This window comes from Emydura macquarii, unplaced genomic scaffold (genome assembly GCF_026122565.2).
Source record: "Emydura macquarii macquarii isolate MOO-44397 ecotype Brisbane River unplaced genomic scaffold, CSIRO-AGI_Emac_v2 contig_2417, whole genome shotgun sequence".
NCBI classification, from domain to species: Eukaryota; Metazoa; Chordata; order Testudines; family Chelidae; genus Emydura; species Emydura macquarii.
Genome location: NW_027132554.1, coordinates 1,298,877 through 1,319,344, shown reverse-complemented (window position 1 = coordinate 1,319,344; position 20,468 = coordinate 1,298,877). Strand labels below are relative to the sequence as shown.

General features: G+C 58.2%; 1 protein-coding gene across 1 annotated transcript; it reads right to left on the bottom strand.

Annotated features, from left to right (window-relative positions):
- Positions 1 to 8,777: 8,777 nt before the first annotated feature.
- On the bottom strand, positions 8,778 to 19,426 carry LOC137161950 (macrophage mannose receptor 1-like). The gene is made up of 9 exons (XM_067561440.1): positions 19,297 to 19,426; positions 16,812 to 16,966; positions 16,420 to 16,533; positions 16,053 to 16,183; positions 13,449 to 13,573; positions 12,822 to 12,992; positions 11,187 to 11,291; positions 10,605 to 10,748; positions 8,778 to 9,476 (listed from the first exon to the last, which is right to left on the bottom strand). Exons 1-9 carry the CDS (start codon positions 19,424 to 19,426, stop codon positions 9,040 to 9,042), a joined length of 1,512 nt encoding a protein of 503 aa, XP_067417541.1. The 3' UTR covers positions 8,778 to 9,039.
- Between the last annotated feature and the right edge of the window lie 1,042 nt (positions 19,427 to 20,468).

Here is a 20,468-nt window from a genome sequence, read left to right as displayed (position 1 = left end):
CCACACCTTTAAATCTTCTATGGATGGAGGTTCCACCACCTCCCTGTAACCCATTCCAGTGCTTCACCGCCCTCCTAGGCTGTGTGGGGGTGGGGAGCCAGCCAGTGACAGAGGCTGCCCGAGACTCAGGCAGAGCCAATCAAGCCTTATCACCCCTTCCAGCCATTGCCAAGCCTCTGTGGAGTGGGTAGGACTGGGGAGGCTCAGCTCTAAGGGATCTTGGTTTCTTCATATGCAGATGTAGGTTCAGGTCTGAACTCATCTTGGGGAAGCAGACTGGAAGAGCCATAAGAAAATAAAAAAGCAAAATTCTCATGATATCTCCCTGGCAATGCTAGTGGCCTGGGGGACTCGCAGCCAAGCACCCCAGCCAGGCCAGAGGGGGTCAGTTATCAGCTAGCCCTGTAACTAGTCCCCGTCCAACACTCTGTGACAAAGGCTCACTGGCTAAGTGAGGATTTGTCTGGTCTAGAGTTTGTGATCATGTTTTAACCGGAGTGAACAATTATCTGGCGTTAACGCACACGATTGTAAATGCTAATCTACCCCGGCTGGCTAACATGTTACAATTCCAACTGGCTTGCTCTGTACTGGGATTGTCGCACAGGTTAGCTAACACGCCTTTTCCAGAGTGGAGACAAGGTCCTCGAGGATCTGGGCAGCCTGGTGCCTAGATTAAAGTTCACAGCTGAGTCAGTTACTCCCTGTCTAGCCAGACCCGAGGGGCCATGTCCTGGGCGGAGGGTTCTTACCAGATCCTCCAGGCTGTTTGCAGTGAGAAGGCTGCCGTTTTGGAATCTCTGACAGTACTTCAGTGCCTGTGTCCATGCCCGGGCAGCACCTGGTACGACGTGAAGGCATTTGTTCTTCCTGGATCTCCAGCCCTGGGCTCGGGGGCAGTGCACGTCTGAGAGGAAAGAGGAGGCACGTTCACTGAATCAAAGCTGTCTCAGAATGGCAGGGCTCCACATCGTGACGACACCCCACTACCCACACACGCACTGTGCAGAAGATCAGCTAAGGCAGCAGAGTCCAACCCTCCCAGCCCAAGTGCTGGACACGCCATTTCCAAAAGCCAAGGGTTACCCTCAAGGCTCAGGGGAAGCATCTCTGCCCTGTTCTGCTCCCTTTGCACTGCCCCAGGGGCGTAAAAGAAGCAGAAATCCCTGCATAGTGGACTCCTCCACCTCTCTGCATCCCCTAGCACAGAAGGAGGGGAAAAGGCTGGAGTGCATTGTGTTCTGGGATCTCTGGGGAATCATAACCAGCTGGGGGAAGTTAGAGCAGCCCCCAGGCTACCCTAACCTGCTCTAGGAGTTGGTTGGCCTCACCTGTCCCAGGGCTGTGTGGGGGCAGGGAGCCATCCAATGCCAGAGGCTGCCCTAGGCTTAGACAGAGCCAGTCAAGCCCCTGCCCTGCTCTCCCTGGGGCTCCCACAACCAAGCAGGGAAGCAGCTGCCAGAACGACTCTTCCCCCTGCAATGCAGCAGGCGGCCAGCAGGGGAGCTGCTGAGCAGCTGCAGCAGGTGCTGGGGTGCTCCCAGCCCATGTCAGAGCTGCCTGGGGGCTGAGGGGAGCCGGGGGGACGGCGACGGGAGTGAGTCACACCCTCTCCTTTTCTGTGGGCTGTGTGCTCTGGGGCACGTCCACTAATCCAAGCTGAACACAGAGCTTGCGGCATGGCGCCTTCGAGGGCCACTGTTCCGAGCCCTGAGGACACAGAGGTCCCCCATCTAGCTAGGGCCTCTCCTGCTCAGCCACATGGGAAGGGCAGGGTGGCGGCCCCCCTACTGGTCTGGCCTTGCTCCCACAGAAACATTCAGGGCCCTTGCTGAGTTAGCCACTGCGGACATGGACAGGGAACCCCCCTTCCACCCCAAGTGCACTGGGGAGGGAACGAGAGCTGCAGCAAATTTGGGGAAGGAAACCATGAAGCCCAGGCAAGGGACATCTTCACTATCACCTTCATCGAGTGCAAAGTGCAGGGCCCGGGAAGAGCACCGCTGCAGGAAGAGGTCTGGGCTCCTGAGTCTCTGAAAGACGCAGAAGCCAGAGTGCAGGTTCTGGAGGCGCTGGTCCGGCAGCAGGCGGAAGATGCTCCTCGCGTCAGAGGAGCAGTCTGAGCTGCACCCGAGCGAGACTCCATCCAGCCCCACCTGCGGGGAAGACAGGGGGTCAGTCACACCTGCAGCCAGGAGGCTGGGAGCAGGAAGAGGGAATTCAGTGCACAGCACAATTTCTAGAGCCCTCCCCAGCCTGTCCCTAAGCAGCAGAGTTTGCAACTGCCCCAGAGGGGGCAAGCAGCCTACCGCACACTGCTTCTGTCAGGGTCCCCCCGGCCACCCCACGATGGGGGTGTCTACACGTAGCAGGGCTGAAGGGCAGCGTCCCCTGGCTTACAGGGATTTGTGTAACTGACAGGATGCACCATTGCTCTGGAACGGAGACATCACAGGAAAGGGGAGACCGACCCGGCTCTGATGTGAATGCAGAGCTGGAGCAGCTGGAGCAGCATGCAAACGCCCAACACACACCGCCCTCAACCCTAACGGGGAGGCAGCCCTGCCCCCGATGAGCAGAGAAATCCAGATCTCCTTCCCCGCGATTGCTGAGAGGGCTCAGTTAGCATTAACCAGGCCCAGAGCTGAGATCAGCCCGGTTCACATCCATCTCCTGACAGCCAGCAGCTTGTGACACACGGCCTGGCGCTCCACAGAGCCAGCCAGATGCCCGGCCTGGGCCTGGCCTGGAGCTGGTGACATGGACATGAAGGACTCCACGCAGTGCTCTCTGCTCACAGCACACGGCCACGCAGAGGGAGGCTGGCTCCGTTTACCAGCAGACACGAGGAAGGGACCGTGAGGCTGCGGAGTCGGCCATCCAGCTGCAGCCCCCAGAGCGAGTTCTCAGGGCAGTGCTCCACGGCAGGCTCCACGTAGAGCCGGGCATGCTCTGGATCCACGCACAGGACTGAGCGACAGCCCACAAGCCAGAGCAAACCGAGCCACACAAAGGCAGCAGCTGAGGAAACAAAGGAGACGGGGGTGAGGCCCTCGTGGGGACAGGAGCAATGTGCATGTGGTCCAGGATGGAGGCTGGGGGCAGACGCCCTTGCACTGATGTTTAGCCAGATCGTGCTGCAGAGGAGAGACCCAGGGCCTGGAGGACAATCTAGCCAAAGCATCCTGGAACATGGCACTGGAGCATGGGGGTCCTAAGTGGCCTTTCGACTCTAGGGAGACCGGGCTGATGCTTTGCCCTCAGTGGGTCTGTCTGCATGGCAGAGTTAGCCCAGGCTCCCCGCTCCTGTCTACACACAAACATCTCTCCCCGGAGTGTGGTGGGGCTTTCAAATCGGAGCAAGCTGGCCCAGCCTGGGCTGTGGGCTAAAGCCAGGATACCACTTGCACGCAGGCTGGAGCCCGCTCACTTTGCTGTGAGGATGCAGGCTAAATCTCCCAAATGCCGATAGGTCTCCAATGCCTTCCCACAATTCCCTGGGGCCCCGAAGAACAGACAATTCACTGGGAAAGGATCCTAGAGGCACTCAGCTCACTGCAGCACACAGCACCATGGGAATGGGATATGCCCTCAGACATCCTTGTAACCCATCCGAGGGGGGCCTGAGGGGGGGCCAGGGGAGGGCAGCACCAGGGAGGACACCCTGACATAGATAAAGCTGCTCCACCTGGGCTAGGCTAACCCAGATGCCCAGACCTGGCAGCAGTCACCTGGGCTAACTCTGCAGCGAAGACATCTCTGGGCGTGCAGCAGCCTGCTCCAGCGTCCCCCGTCACCTGCAGCAAGTGCAGGGGAAGTTGCCCCACTCTGGGGTGAGATCGTACCCGGGCCTGGCCCCTCCCAGACACAGGGATGTACTGGCTCTGCAGGCAGGGCACCACGGCTCCTTGGGCTGGGAGAGCACAACGGGTTTTCAGGGAAGATCAGCAAGGGGCTGGAACTCAGGAGACCCGGACATGACTCCTGGCTCTGCCAGGCTCCCAGAGAGCCCTGGGCAGGCTGCTGCATCTGTCTGGGACTCAGTTCCCCTCTGTAACACAATCACCCTTCCTCCCTTCTGACCCTTCTGTTACATCGTGAGCGTGTAGGGGCAGGCTCTCTGCCCACGTGTCTGAGCAGCCCCCAGCACAGTGGGGCCCTGCTCTCCACTGGAGCCGTTTGGTGTTGGCATTGTACGAGCATTACAATGCCTGTGGGGACGCAGGGTAATTTGATGTTCCTGGAACCCAGAGCTGGGCAAGCGCCCAGTCTCACGCCCTGGGACCATCTCTGCTAACGACTCCTGGCAACACACTGACCCTTCCAGCCTCCTGGGACTGAGCGAGCAGGGACAGTCCCCCGGGATCACCCCAGACGTGCAGTGCCCCCCTCAAGGTCCCAAACAGCGACTTTCACAGCTAAGGAGGAGACAGATGCGCAGTGCCTCTGGGACCATGCTGCCAGACAGGGCAGCCAGCATAAGCAGGCATCTCCCCAGCACCTGCCATGCAGCCCGGTGCCACAAGGAACGGGGCAACGAACATCTGCCAAGCGCAGTCTCTGCTTCCCATCTCTGGGCGACAGCTGCAGCCATAAGAATCTGGAGGCAGGTCAGGGAAAGCTGTGCCTTGCCCAGAGCGGTTTGCGTACCTCTGCTCTGGCTTGCTGTGGTGATCTCCACGGCTCCAGAGCTCGCATCAACCAACTGGCTCCAGCTCACCACGTTCCCAGGAAACTTCCATTTGTCCCTGGAGGCTGCCAGCTGCTTCACGGAGCGCCTGGAGAGGGCTCGGTCCCACAGGTTCACCTCGCTCAGCTCCCCAACGTACGGGCTGCCCAGAGCACGGCCCCCTGCAACACCAGATCCACAGACCGAGCTCAGGCACACGAATGCACGGCCGCGAGCACGGGGCTGGCTTGGAAAGGGGAGAGGGCTCCCTGGCACCTCACCGCACCCATGGGACGACAGGCATCGGGGCAGCTCTGGTGCTCTGTGCCCGCTCCTGAGAGGTGGGCGCTGGCTGATTCTTGGAGCAGCACTGATAAGCCCACAGATACACCCAGCCTCCCCGAGGCGAGAGGGAGTCACTCTCACCATGCTGAGGGGAGAGGAATGAAAGAGGAGAAATGGGGGACCCAAGCACTGCCCCCCAAACTGAGTTTTGCCAATTGCACCCTCAGGCTGTGTCTACACTAAGCTGCTTTTGGGACATTTCCCACCATCACTACCACCAACAGAGCCCCAGCAGCGGGCGCTAGCGTAGACCAGCTGCCAGCGGAGCCCCACTGGGGATCTGTAGTATGAACCAGTTGCCACTGTTTTAGTTTCCCGTGTTTTCTCTCCCTCCTGAGGGCAGGTCTAGACAACATGCAGATTAAATGGCTGGTGGCTTCCTATGGTCAACAGGAGTGCAGCTGATTTGGGATCAGCTGCGGGGAAAGAAAGAAAACCTGGTGGTGCAGACAAGGCCTGCGAGAGGGAGTGAAAGGAGTTAATGAAAAGAACAGCGTCTGTCATAGACAGGGGCTATATCCCTCCAACACACAACACAAGCACAGCACCACACACACACACAGTGTGTATTGTATCCGCAATACACATACTCACACTGCTGCTGAAGGGCCCCAGGATGGACTCTCACACCCAGCCACCGATTTTCTTTCAATACACACGAGATATCTGGCAGAATCCTGGCCAAGGCCACTGGGCTCACCTTTATCCACGATCTCCAGCTGTCCGACGTTCAGCGCCCCTCCCACTGCCAGTCCCTTCCGCAGAAACCAGGCACTGTCTATGAAGTCAGGCTCCCAGGGCTCTCCGTCAATGAAGACCCTATAGGGGCGGGCAGACGGGTCACTGGAGATAGAAACGGCAAGATGGTGCCAGGATCCATCCAGGAGAAGCCCAGCAGTGCCCCTGAGCATCACAACCCTGCAAAAGAAGGGCAATGGAGTGAGTGAAGGTTGCGCAGCTTCCCAAGTGAGGCACGTCCCTGTCCCACAGCCCAGACGGTCAGCTTCCCCAGTCCTCTCCCAAGCTGCCCTTCAGGCTGGGTTCCCATCTAGGGCAGCAGCTATTAATTCTTTCACTGCCGGCCCTTGGCTACATTTGCAGAAGGAAGAAACGTACATGGAATGCTCAGCAGTGTCTTACCAGTGTCTCTATGGCCAGAGTTAAGGACAAGAAGAATTTTAAATCTGTCAAGAGCAATAGAGAACCAGCCAACAGTGCAGGTCTGTTATGAGCTGGATAGGGCAACATTGTCACTAATGAAGCAAACAGGCAAAAGTGTTCAATCAATACTTCTCCTCTGGATGATGTATTGATGTCATATGCTGATGATGTAATAGTTTCCTTTCCAGTGGCAGTTAAGGATGAGATTAAGCAACTTCAGTGAAAAACTTTAAGATCAGCAGACTCGGGTAACTTGTAACCAAGAGTTTTAAAAGAGTTGGCTTAGGAGCTCTCTGGGGCTTTGATGTTAATGTTAAGTCAGTCTTGGGAAAATGTCGAACTTCCAGAAGATGAAGAGAGCCTCTATTTTACCAGGGTAAGCAGGCTGAGCTGGGTAAGGACAGGCCAGTCAGCCTGACACTAAACCTGCACAAGATCATGGAATGTCGGAGAGAGGGGAAAGGCCGTCAGCCTGGCAAACCCTGCACCTCCCATCCCACAGGGGGCAGTAGGCACACACACACTCTGCCTAGCCCTGGCCATGCAGAAAAAGGCCCCGTGGTGCTGAGGGAGCCGACTCACCCTTTGATCCAAAGCTCCAGACCTGCTGGAGCCAAGAGGAAGAGGGCAACCTCGGCCGGCCTCGCTCTCACCGCATAACTGAGGAGGCACATCTTGTCCGAGGAGGCAAAGGTGCTTCGGATCCAGAGGCCCAGGGTGAAGCTGGTCAGGTAGCGGGTGACTGCGTTCTCTAGCCGCACGGGGCTGCGCAGGGCAGAGCTGCTCCGGGGCAGACGAATGGCAGATGAAGCCTGATACTCTAGTGGGGATGCAAGGAGAGCAGCCATTAAACCAGTGGAGCACAGTGCCAGGTGCAGCCTGCAGCCCAGACTCCCCCAGCCCTAGGATGCTTTGCGGCTCTAAGGGTTCTCTCCCTGCCCCTCGGGATCAGTCAGAGATGGGCCTGAGCACCAAACCTCCCCTAAGCCTGGGGGATGAGGACCTGGAGTTTGAATCTGGATGAACAGGGCCCTGCCCCCTCTTTGGGACCACCCTGCTCCTTCTTCCCGGAAGGCTGTGATGTCCACTCCATGTGGGCAGGGCTGGCTCAGCAGCCCTCTCCAACACCAGCGGGCGCGAGGGGTTCTGCAACCACCGGCTGTCACTCTCCAAGCACAACACCTCCAAGACCTGAGCGTTGCCCTTCTGCCACCCCTGCCACTCACTGCGCCGCTGCTGGGCACGGGGGAGCAGCCCATTTTGCTCAGTGTCCCCTGCTCATCGGTGGCACCCTCAGGAGAACACCAGCCAGGGCGGATGGCGGAGGCTTCCCTTGTTTATTGTCTCTGGCTCCAGATCACACAGCCAAAGCACAGGTTTTGAGGCCAGAAGGGACCACTGACCGCCTGTATCTGACAGGCCACCACAGCCACCCCATACCCAACCACCGAACTGAGACCAAAGGGTTACAGCTGTCAGGAGACGTCACCATGACGTGCCACGGGCAGAGAACAGCAGGGTCCGAGGCCCGGCAATGGCAGGGAAGGAGGTTCCTAATGCCAGTGTGGCATCTAAGACTCACGCTGGGCTCCATCCTTCCCACCCCCCACTGGCCATAAAGGATCAGCAGGCCTAGCGGGTGTCATCAGTTATCGCCACGCAAGCCCAGTGAGGCCGCATGGCTCCCCTGGTGGGCAGGAGGTGGCTCCTCGGCTGGGACTCAGTTCCCCATTCCAGGCGCGCCAGGACAAACATCTAAAACCTCACGTCGCTCACTAGTGAGCATCGTGCATGCAGGGCGACACTCAGGCGTGCCTGGGACGTGGTGTACTAGGAGAGCGACGGCCAGCGGCTGCAGAACATCTATTGCCCGCTGGTGCTGGAGAGGGCTGCCCATCCCCCCTGGCCAGACAGAGCGGCTGCTCACCCAGGTACCCCTGAGGAGAGGCTGGGACCCTGAGACACCCGGTGAGGGGGGAGGAAGCTGGGACCCTGACACACCGGGGGGGCTGGGACCTCAGACCCTGAGCGGTGGGATGGGACCCTAATATCTGCAGGTGGGGACAGCTCTGCCCCTTGCCACTCCTGGGGATCTGCTGACTAAGGAGGGTCTGTTTGCACCAACACTGTTCCGAGGGGACCTGCCACAGAAGCCAGCCTCCCACACCCTGGGCAGAAGGCATGCAGCTCCACTGTCCTCTCTGTAAGCCGCTCGCCACGCCCCATGCCCCCCAGCGGGGCAGGCAGCACAGCCCCACAGGGACCCCAATGTATCGACTGGCTCCAACATTTAGCTTTTGCTGAGTGTAGAGTAAAACCACAGCAGGCAGGCGCCTGGGACGTATCCTTGGAGCGGTGGGGAGAGTAGCAGCCAGCAGGGCCAGTGGGACTCTCCCACTCCATTGCACCCTGCACACACCTGTGTATTGGTGCTGATGGAAATACCAGACTGAAAGCCTTGGGAACTGACCCCCTTCAGCCGGCACAAGCACAGCATGGGCAACAGTGGTCCAGGCTCCGCCTAGACTAACTGCCCCCCTCAACCTGCCCTGGAGGGGAGAGAGAGACAGTTTGTGTCTGTGGCCCAGACTGCTGTTGGCCCTCTGCTCTCTGGACTACCCAACAGAGAACTGCGTTGCACTGCACCACTGGCATGGCCCGGAGGTGAAAGTCTCCGTACCCTGCTGTCAGCGCCACGGGCCAGCCAGTCCGCACCAAACAAATCAGTGCTGGCTGCACCGGTGAGTTTGTGCTATGGACACTAGGCAATGGGCAGAGACCACCAATTAATTCACTTCACACAGCCCCCCAAGATGACTCCTGGCCGAGGTCTGATTGGAACCGATGAACTCAGATTTCCGTGTCTAACACAGGCCCCAACGCGTGTGTTTACCTTGAGATGCGTTAACCACAGTCACCCCAGAGATCAGCAAGGAGCCCAGGTTAGCAAAGGAGATGGCCCAGTCACTGAACACGCGGAAATGCTCCTGGTGGTTGAAGAAGCCAATCATGCCAGCCGGGAAAGTGATGAATCCCCAGGTACTGAGCCCACCGGAAAAGGGCACTGGAGATAACTCCTTCTGCACCGAGGCCCCGGTGAATTCAGCAGTCACGCTGCCGTACACATGGGTGGCGTTGGACTCTAGGCTCAGCTGGAGGAGAGCTGTCCTGGTGTAAGCCTTCGTCAGCCTCACAGTGCACGCAGAATAGCGGGGTAAGGAGAAAACGACGTCGGCCGTGGCATATGGGCCCATCCCGCCGGGAAGGGGGAACTCGGTGGGAGCCGGGGGCCTGCAGGGACCTGACAATGGAGTACACACTGTGTTAGCTGCAGGCTGCATTCTGAAGCTCTCCCCGCTTTCCAGGGAGCTGGGTCACTAATGGAGCTAAGCGGGGCCTGGGCTGTGTGCGAGGCTAACAGCAATGTTCTCGTCAGCAGCCAGTGCCCGGGAGGGAACAGCACAGGGACCAGACAGAGTCTCTCTGCACCTTGTCCAGCGGCTGCCAGCCAGGAGACTGAGATCAAAGCACAGCAAAAGCACACCCAGCAGCACAGCAAGCTTCCCTTACCCCTGGACCTCCCCTGGAGACCCCCTGCCGGGGAGAAAGGGGAGCTCAGTGACTGGCCTGTCTGCAGCGGCTGCTAACAAGGGGCTGAATGGTGCTTCTGAGTGAGGGGTAGGAGACTTCGGCCCTCGGCCTCGGCCTGACACCAGCATCTTATTGTACAAAGTCCACCTGCCACCCAGCAGACGAGAACTGCACTTCGCTGCCCGGCTCACCCGGCCAGGCTGGAGCCCATGACGTGGAGGTGGAAGTCTCTGGACCCCACTGTCAGTGCCATGGGCCAGCCAGTCCCCGCCAAACAAACCCAACAATCGTCATGTTCAGATAGGGCAAACATCCCATCGCCTCCGGCTTTGCCAGGCGGGTGGGGAGACATGACAGGGTTGCCTGCGATAGCAGTGACTGGAGCTGAGGCTCCCAGAGATCCCATCCAGTCCTATGTTCTCATGAGTTTCCCCATAAAAAAAAGACATGGTCACTGGCAAACAGCATGGGCACGTATCCTACTCCAGCTGTGCCCAGAACCTGTCAGCCTCCTGGCACGTGAACAAGCCACAGGCAGAGCTCCAGTTCTCACAGCACAGAGTTCCCATGTCCTCAGATCACCCTCAGCTTTCACTGGGGTAAGAAAAAAAACCCATCTTCTTGGAACAAGAATTCCTGTTTTACCTACGCAGCCCAGACATGCGGCCCCAGCAGGCTGTCACTTACTGGAAACCCGACCACAGGCCCAAGCGTGCCCTGTGCAGGGCAACAGGTATAGGTAGGGGATCCCGGGCAGCCCTGGCCCTAGGGTGATAGCCCCCCCATCCCTCCTTGTGTGCTCAGGTCACCTGGTGGCGCGAACCTGCATCCCACTCACCGTGGCTGTATTTGCAGAAGAAGCCAGTGGCTGTGGTAAGGGGTTGTGCGTCACACCCTCTTGTTTCCCACGTCCCGTGTCGAGAAAGGTCAGATGGGTGGAGAGCCATCACTGCACACTGGCCAGGCAAATTAGCCACGGCTGCTTCAAGAGACAAGGAAGCTAGGTTTGCTAAGGACCATGGAGTCTCTTCTACTGGCCAGAAACCGCAGTCAAGACTGCACGGCACCTAAGCAAGAGCAGGAGCTGTGGGATGGGGGGCGCTGTGGGGTGAGCTCACACAGCTCCCGTCTCTGGGACTTGGTGACGGAGGGTTCGGTGAGGCCGTTGTAACCCCTCCTGGAGGGGTGTCCGTATCCCAAAGCTGTCATGGAGCAGCGGGATGGGGGCGTCCTGCCCTGGAGCAGCACAGGTGCTGCCGGTCCTGGCTGAGGTACGTCTCCGGCGCTTTGGGAGCAGAGCAGGAGTGGGGGGCATCTCAACACAGCGTCCATGGCAGAGGGGCAGGGCCAGCGGGTCTGAGAGGCATTTTGTGTTCTGCTAAGGAGAGACCCCCTGGAAGCCCAGTGGGGGAACACATACCAGGATGCCACTTGTGGTAGACAAGGGAGGAGGCATCGCTCCATCGCCAGGCCGTGCTGAACTGCAGCCCAATCCACATGTGCCAGCCATCTGCAGGAACAGCATCTAGAAGACACGCAATGCCCACAGCCATCGCTGAATGCCACCAGCGCACCCCGGCCAGATCCTGCCCTCTACCACGTCAGCCCAACACCGCGCTTCAGCGAAAGGGCCACCAGCCTTGCCTCGCTGAGTCCCTTACAAACCACCGAGACAAACCAGATTGGAAAATGTAACTGGACGGAAATAAGCCTCCCTCTGCCTTGGTACCAGCATGACCCCCATCGCAGCAGTGTCTGCGCGCCTCGGGCTCCTCACACATCCCTGCGGGGCGGGGCAGGGCAGGGCTGCTATTCCCATTGTACAGATGGGGAACAGAGGCCCAGATTTCCCAAGGTATTTAGGCACCTACAGAAGCAGATAAGATGGGATTGCGGCACCTAACCTGCTCGGTTCATCCCAGCAGGCACCTCTCTGCCCAAACACCTTTGTCAGTCTGGTCCCAAGCGACTTGCCCAAGAGTTCAGGGAACTGAACCTGGGGTCTCCTGGGTCCCAGCCAAGCACCCAGATCATTGTCCCGTCCTTCCTTTCTGCCGCCCGCCTCTCATCCTTCCTCCCTGCCGGGTGCCAGCTACACAAAGAGGTGACCCAGATCAGAGACTGGAACAGATGCTGGTGTTGTGGTAGTGCTGGGCAAACGTAACTCCTGCAGTGCAGCACTGACTGACAGCCAGGGCAAGGAGCAGAGAGTCAGGCAGCAGAAGTGCCTCTGCAGTGACAGGAGTTAGAATGAAAGGACAACCCACATGGCACAGAGAGAAACTGACAAATCCAATCCTAGCCACGCACACAGCTCTCCTGCCGGGCTGCCTTGCTTTTAAGCATCAGGAATCAGCCCTTGTCCTGCCCAGCCATTGGTCTTTCCAATCAGGACAAATCCCACAGCCCTTTAGGTGTTACCTCTCTGTCCAGGGCCTCTCTTCTTACCTAGCAGTATCGGCATGTGCTGATATCAGGGGGAAACAGCCTGGATTAGCTATTGTGCAATAGCTCCCTAGACGGGCAGTCTTATTCTGCACGAAGGGTCTGTCTACATTGCAACTGGAGGGGTGATGGCATGTCCCAGCTTGCATTTATCTAACTAGTGTGGCTAAATATAGAGCATGAAGAGGCGGTAGTGCAGGCTGGTCAAGCCCACCTGGAACCCTGGGCCTGTACTCGTGTTGCTAGGCCAGTTGGGGTCTGTGCCGCTGCATGTTCACTGCTATAAAGCTAGCCCGGGTCCGTCTGCCTGAGCTGCAGTCACGCCTCTGACTGCAGGGTAGACACACCCCCAGAGTGCCTTTGTGCACTTTAGCTTACGTCACTGTGGAGGTGGATGAAGCCGACGTGCACAATAAGAGCGTCCACCTGGGGAACTAGCATGGAACAGCTACTGTGCTTTAAATTCACACCCAAACCGATTGTACAACAGCTTCCCCATTCAGACAAGCCCTGAGACTGCAGAGCTCCTTCTTCCCTCTGCTTACTGCCCATTGGATACCTTCGTTCACCGTGTTCTCAGCAGAAGGGGGTCCCCCCCCAGGGCCCTTACCCGACAGGAAGGCGTTCTCTTCTTCACTCTGGACACTTGCTAAGCTCCCCCCAGACTGCTTGCAAAAAGCCAAAGCCTGTGGCCAAGTCCTCACTCTCCAGAGAGCAGGGAAGTGGAAGGTGTAGCAATGGGAGCGGAAATGCAGAGCCCTCACGGAGCTGGGGAAGGCGTCTAGGAGAGAAAGAGATCAGACACTAATTGCAGGGGATATTGTCCCTGAGCCAGACCGGGCTTTCCCCAACCCAGCCAGGCCCTACTCTCCCTGCCGCTCCAGGGACTAGTCCCCTAAGCTCTTTGTCCATCTGTCTGTAGCTGTGGCTCCAAAGAGGGCTCCCCAAAGCACTCTGTCTGTCCATGTCTGTGGGTCCTTCCCCAAAGCTGTCCATACAACGTGGCGTGACTCTGAAAAGTGGGAGTTCACCAGTTTTGTCCATCTGTCTGTCCTTCTACATCTGTGGTTCTGGAGAGAAAGCTACTCATCTACCAAAGCCACTCATCAGCTCTTCCACCCAGGCATGTGGCCCCAGGATTGCAGGGGCCCCAGAGCTCTCCATCTGTCAGTGCTGGGAAGATTTCCCTGACGTTACCTGCTTGTCCATCCAGCCATTACTCAGGTGTTCCCCATACCTGCCGCTGGCATCTCACAGATGAAGGAGCTGGTGCTGTTGCAGTCCCAGTCTCTCCACTGGTTGAGGTAGAAGCCCAGAAGCTGCACGCAGTGTTTGCCCTTGGGGTGGCTCCACAACCAATTCCTGGGAGACAAAAGGCACAGAAACCCCGGGAGGATGGGGGGCGGAGGGAGGGGATTAGGCAGAACTAGAGGCTGGGATTGTCTGCACTTTGGTAGTCACCCCAGAGGAGCCGCAAGAGGAAACGGAACAGATGGCCATGGACTCCCTACCATGCAAAGAACGTGCACAAATCAGAATGAAACATGCTTCCCCCAAGCCTTCAAGTTTGTACTCGACCCTGTAAAAGCAAGGGGCTCCTGGAGCTGCTCATAGAAAGAGCAGAGCTGAGTGACTGTCCCAAACAGAGATAAAGGGCCAGGGTGCTGACAAGCCATTGCCCTCCAACCTCCAGACATGCCAGTGCGCGTCACATGCAACCATCATGGGGGACGCCAGTGTTTTGTAGCACGTCGGACTGTAACTGCAGGGGTCTGCAACTGTAAAAGCAAGTGCTGAGGATGTTCTCTCATTGGGTGAATTCAAATCCAGGTGTGTAAAAAAGAAAAGTGGAAAAAACAATTGCATCTTCTGCAACCAGACAACCCTGGGCACACGGGCCATCAGCAAGGTTTGGATTTTTGCCCCTGCCCGGGGCTGTGACCCGGCTGGGTGGCAGGAATCTGTGTTATAGACCGGCCACTAAAGCGGGAGGTGACACACACTGCCTTACCCAAGCGTTTGGTAGACCAGCCGAGTGCTCCTGGGTTCTCTGCCTGCTCTAGGAGGGGAGAGTCAACTGGTGGCTCACGCAGGGATTATAGAGGGGATTGGGTACACTTATCTTAAAGGCAGCGTGACTGAGCAAGGAGTTGGTTTGTTGTATTTGACCTGGGCTTCAGTCTCAGCTGTGACCTACTGAGGCATCTCAGCTATACTTGACTGTCTTCAGTCTGTGCTTAGCAATAAGGGCTGTGAAATCCTGGCAATATAGAGAGCAGTCGGCAGAGGGCTCTCCCCTGCGGCTTTTCCCCTCCAGGGCACTTGTCAAGGAGTTGCCCTCTCCTGTCAGCAGACCAGGCAGCTGGGGTGAATGGAAGTGCATGACATCCCACTAGCTCCAGCACACGAGGGGCATGATACGGCGATGGGGCTGCTACAGGACTGTAGGTGTACAGAGAGCTGGAGTCCAGCCCAGGAGAGAGCTGGGCCCTTTGTGTCCGTGTCCACCCTAGGCACCCCTGTGCTGGGTAGGGGCCCATAACTGAAGTTGCACTGCTTCAGCTTTGGGCCTGACAGTGCAGCCATCCACAGATGCCCCAAGGGAAACGTCTCCGGACATTTGTTAAGGACACAGCAGGGTATCTCCTTACCCTCTCCCCAATAGCCACGTTTTACTGGATCCCAAAGGAAATCAGCTACCAAGGGAGAGGAATCCTTCGAGTTTGCTCTTCACAGTGAAATGTTCACAGCAGGGGCGGGGCCCTGCCTCTCCGGGAGGTGCTAGCAGCTCTGACGGGTCAGGAGGCTCATGTATAATTCAGGCGTGTTCAGTGCACCATGAACTGACAGGTTATATCTTTTGCTGCTGTTGTGGGGCAAATGAAGGCCAGCTCCCTGTATTTAGTAAAGCCTGACTTGGGGAAAGGCCCCTTTGCGTCCCAAAGTTCCCAGATGCTAGGAGTGGAGCCTCCTGAGAGCTGGTCCTTCGCCCAGGCACTTCATCCGTCAGACCATCTGCCTGTAGAACAAGGCAGGCACATATGTGCACAAAGGACCTGGTGGTGCTGGGAAAGCCCCTTGCTATTGCTGCTGGGCATGCAGCAACCTGATCCTAACAGCAGCGCAAGTCAGACAGCTGGGGCAGGAAGCAGCACCTGGACAACTTCCAATCCAGAGGGCAGGAGAGAAGAACAGGAGGTGGCAGACACAGAGGGACTCTCTGTCTGGGAGAGATCACCAAGGCAAGTGTGTCTTGAGGAAGCTGAGAACAAGGCCTAGGACCCACAGGATCCTGCCTACGTGAGATGCAAGGGCACTGCAGTTAAGCCCCTGTGTGCAAAGCCTGGTTCTCTAGGGCCATTTGTACCAGCTGGGAGCCATGCTGCCAGGCCTGGCTCAGCCGGTGCACGCAACTGGCTCCACCCCAGCACAGAGGCAGCATTGCAACTGCTTCAGTTCAGCCAAACCTCCCAGCTCCAGCCCACTCATGCAATCCTTGGACCTTCCCTCTGGAAATTACCCAAAGGCCCCTGCTCCTGGGTGAGGCTGCTGCTAGGAACTGTGGGACAGGGGCTTCTGGAGTCTCACAATGCCCCAGGACATCCACAGAGACCAAGTGGGCTCTGTCTGAGCTAATGGGTATGTGACAAACAAGCCAGCCCCTTCATTCGCATCATATCCCCCTCCCAGGGACCCCAGGGCTCACGCCATCTGCTACCCAAGGAAAGGAGCTGCAGAAGCCCTGGAGGGAGAGAACCAGGACTCTGCAATGCCCCAATCTCAGTTCTGATCAGTGGGTTAAAGGTGTTCTGGAACCCACAGGTAAGGTTCCTTCTCCTACCTGTACCAGCTCTTTGAGATCGGTGTGCCATCCACCCAGGTAAGCTCAGCCGATCCTCCGAGCTGGGCCAGCCCCACCCAGTACTGAGATCTGGGCCCCCCTGCACTGTCTGTGAGCGCCGTCAGGAAAATCTGCACCAACAGATGCAAAGGGAAACGAAGCTAGAAAGGCCGGTGGTTCTGACAGGTGCTGCGTATCCGCCTCCTGCACTAGCGAGCTGAGCGGGGCGGGGCGGGAACCAGGTGGGGGAGCAGGAGTGGGTGGTACAGCAATGCAGCAGGCCCTTGTATTGGGGCTGTGCAGCAGGGGCCGCTTTGCAGCTGCCTGGTGGCTAATATGAGCCCTGCGCCCAACACTAACAACCGACCTGAGCCCTGAACCTAACTCTGCCATTGACGCATGCTCCAGGAGCCGTGGTCTGGTTCTCCGCCTCAGCAGTGCAGCAGCTCAGACTGACTGATTGTAATGGCTCCCCGGCAGCCTTAACAGCTGTGCCTCTGAACGACCTCGATGATGGTGCGCATGAACCCAGCCCCTCACTATCACCAGCTCTCCTTGATTGAGACCCAGATTAACCCCAGCTGAGCAGGTCCCTTCCTGCCTATTGGACTGCGCTCTGGAACAGGCCAGGGCACAAGCTGCCCATTCTTCCTCCCCTAGTGCAGAGGGAAGCTCTCTGAGCACAGTCTGCCCATGTGTATTTCCCTCCAGCTCATCCAACCCTCCTTCCCTGCAGACACCTCGGGGCCTGGCCCTTACCTGCTTGTTGTAATCCGGGATGACAATTAATTCTGCCTTTCTCTCGTGGCAGAAGGCCCTGGCCTGGCTCCAGGAAAGGACAGGCCCGTTGGCCGGGACAAAGAGGCAAAGCGTGCTCCTGTAGGGTGCCCAGCCGGAGGGGCACAGCCCCCAAACTGCCGGACAGCAAGAGAAAAGGGAGGGTTTGCAACCCAACACAGAGCGTCTGCCTCCCAGGCCCCATCCCCCTCGCCCTGACCCCCAACGCACAGACACTGCAAGGTCTGCAGTGCTGACTCCCAGCACAGGCCAGCTCGGACAACGCAGGAACTCCAGGCAAAGTCTGGATGAAGGGATTTCTCAGCCAAGCCAGCGAGACAGGCTATTGTTTGTCAGAGGCTCAGGGGCTGCTGTGAGGAAGGGCAGAGAAAATCCTATACAAGACAGAGCAGAGGTGCCAGCTCGGTCTGGAGACCACGCCCTGCTGGCTCGCCTGGTGACGCTGCTGCCTGGGTCTCTGCTGTTGCACTGTGCATGGCACACAGGTGCCTTTGCCGGGCAGACGCCCGAACAGGAGCTTGTCAGGTGCTCGTGGATCCTGCGAGGTGTGGCGCTAGAGGACGGGAAAGCTCTTATCAGTTAAATCAGAACTCGTGTGGGGCAGGCCTAGGAGTCCGCTCCCAGCCCAGGGATGGCTCCTCAGATTCAGAGCCCTGCAGCTGCTGCCTAGGAGACTCAGGAGACCAGGCACGACGGACTGGTGAAAGTCGACTGGGCAGGTTCAGTTTCTCAGCTCCCTGCCTCCCATGCACAGCTACAGACTGGGGACTGATGGCTAGGCAGCAGTTCTGCAGAAAAGGACTTGTGGGTTACAATGGACAAGAAGCTGGATACGAGTCAGCAGTGTGTCCTTGTTGCCAAGAAGGCTAATGGCATATTGGGCTGCATTAGTAGGAGCAATGCCAGCAGATCGAGGGAAGTGATTATTCCCCTCTATTTGGCATTGGTGAGGTCACATCTGGAGTATTGTGCCCAGTTTTGGGCCCCCCACTACAGAAAGGATGTGGACAAATTGGAGAGAGTGCAGTGGAGGGCAACAAAAATGATGAGGGGGTTTTCACATGATTTATGAGGAAAGATTGAGAGAACTGGTCTTATTTAGTCTGCAGAAGAGAAGAGTGAGGGGGGATTTGATAGCAGCCTTAACTACGTGAAAGGGGGCTCCAGGGAGGATGAAGCTGGGCTGTTCTCAGTGGTGGCAGATGACAGAACAAGGAGCAATGGTCTCAAGTTGCAGTGGGGGAGGTCTAGGTTGGATATTAGGAAAATGTTTTCCCTGGGAGGGTGGTGAAGCACTGGAATGGGTTACCTAGGGAGGTGGGGGAATCTCCATCCTTAGAGGTTTCTAAGGCCCGGCTTAACAAAGCCCTGGCTGGGATCGTTTAGTTGAGGTTGATCCTGCTTTGAGCAGGGGATTGGACTAGATACCTCCTGAGGTCCCGTCCAACCCTAATCTGTGATTCTACTGCTCCCCCATTTCCTCACCACAGCTGGCCAGGGTCAGCTCCAGGGCCACTCGGACAGCCATGCAGCAGCACCAGCCAGCCCTCCCCATGGCAGCGGCTACGTCCAGCTGAAATCAAAGCACAGCCAGAGTCACCCTGTGTGCTCTCCGTCGGGGTCTCCAAAGTGGGTGGGTGGGAGAAAAGTCCCTCCACCCCCACCCCACAGTCCAGGCCCTGGAGTGCTGCAGCCCCACAGCCCCCATGCATGGCCCAGCCAGACCCCCGGCTCCACAGTGAAGGCAGCAGGCCCAGCCCGATTCCCAGCTCAGCACAGCCTGCTGGGGCAGGGCAGAAACTCACGAAAACAAACCCTCCGGCCCGAATGCCGACCCATCGGCAGGTCACGGCATCAGGCTGTGGGAGCTGGACGCCTGGTGCCTCGAGCTGAGCTCCCTCAGACGGAGGCACCCAGCGTCCGAGGCCATGATGAAAAACGCCGTCCACAGCCCGGCCAGGGGCTACTACAGCCCCCGGCACAGCCCCTCGCATGGCAGTGCGGGTCGGAGAGATGAGCTGCCGCTTTCAGCTCCCTTCAGGGGGCTGGCCTGGCCCTGACTCCTCCCCATGGGGACCCAGACCCCCATCTCACCCAGCACAGCAAAAGCCCCATAGACACATCCGCCCCGTAGCTCCCTAAACCCTACCCCACCCCCAGGGCGCACCCCTCATCTACCCAACCCCTCCCCCACCCCCAGGATGTACCCCCATCCACCCAACCCCTCCCCCATCCCCTAGGACGCACCCCTCATCCACCCAACCCCTCCCCCATCCCCCAGGATGTACCCCTCATCCACCCAAACCCACCCCCAGGACGCACCCCTCCTCCGCCCAACCCCTCCCCGCATGGATGAGTTCAGCACACAGGCGCGCGCACACACACACACATGAGCACACGCGTACACTCGCGCACACACATGTGCGGACGCACAGCGCTCACCTACTTTCCAGTCCTTTCCAGGCTCTTCCTCGGGTCTCCGCGGCTCCTTTCCCAGAGCTCTGTGGGGCCCCGCAGGCCGCCGCCAGCGCTGTACGTCTGCGAGGAAGACAGAAGAGCTGCTGGGTCAGCGGCATGGCCGCCGTGAGCGCCCTGACTGGGTGGGCCGGGGGGGGGTGGTGTTTCAATCCCATTAGTCCAGCTCATTGCATAACACCCCTGACGAGCTCCATCCACACACAGGCTAACGTAGGGGGAGCCATGCTTTAGCCTGGTCGCCCGGAGCCTTCCCCCGAAGCTAAAACACAGCTGGCTGTCACCGCCTCCAACACGCTGCCCGGATGTGGGCAGGCATTTTCGCTGTGCTGGACTGACCCGCAATCCAAACACCCCCGGCTGCCGGCCAAGGCACTTGTGAAGATGAAGCAGTCTCTGGTTATTAGAGCAAACGTTGCTTCCCGGGGATGTCGAACCACACAGAAATCTTGAAGGAGAGAGGGCTGGGTAAGCCCTCGGAGGGGTGTGTCCGCCACCCACCAAACACCCGTGTGCCACGCGGGTTACAAGAAGATGGCCGGAAGCCGGACTGGGGCCCAGGATGCACTCAGAGCGTTTCGCCCATCTAGCTGGAGCAGCGAAGCAGTCTGTTGCTAACACAGCTTATCGCCACAAAACTGCCCTTCTCCTGGTATAGCTAGAAACCCCTCTGAGAGGTGGGTAGAGGAATCCAGGCCCAGCCCGTGCGCTCGGTTCCAGCTCAGGGCCCTTAAACCAGGCAGGTGGAATCAAGCTTCAGCAACTCCTCCTGCTGTGCCCTGAGCACCTTCCTGGGTTTTCTGGGCTTCTCCAGCCCACAGATCCCGTTGTCCCTTCTGTGGGTGGCTTCTCATCAGCCTGCTGGCAGGACTTTCTATCCCCAGTCTGCTGGCTCCTCTGGCAGCAGCCCTGCCCCACTGCCTCTCAGCTCTTGTATTCTCCCAGCGGCTGTGAGGATCCCAGTCCATGCTGGCTGGCGGTTGCTGCATTAACTCCTTAGTCACCAGGCCAGCATGGGGTCTCTACGCCCCATGACTGACTGCTGGTAGCCTTATTGGGGCATGTGTGTAGGTTCTTTTATTGTTCTCTAGCTGTTTTCTCTATAATGCTTTCACTGAGAAGAATAAATGGTCTTGCTTAGAA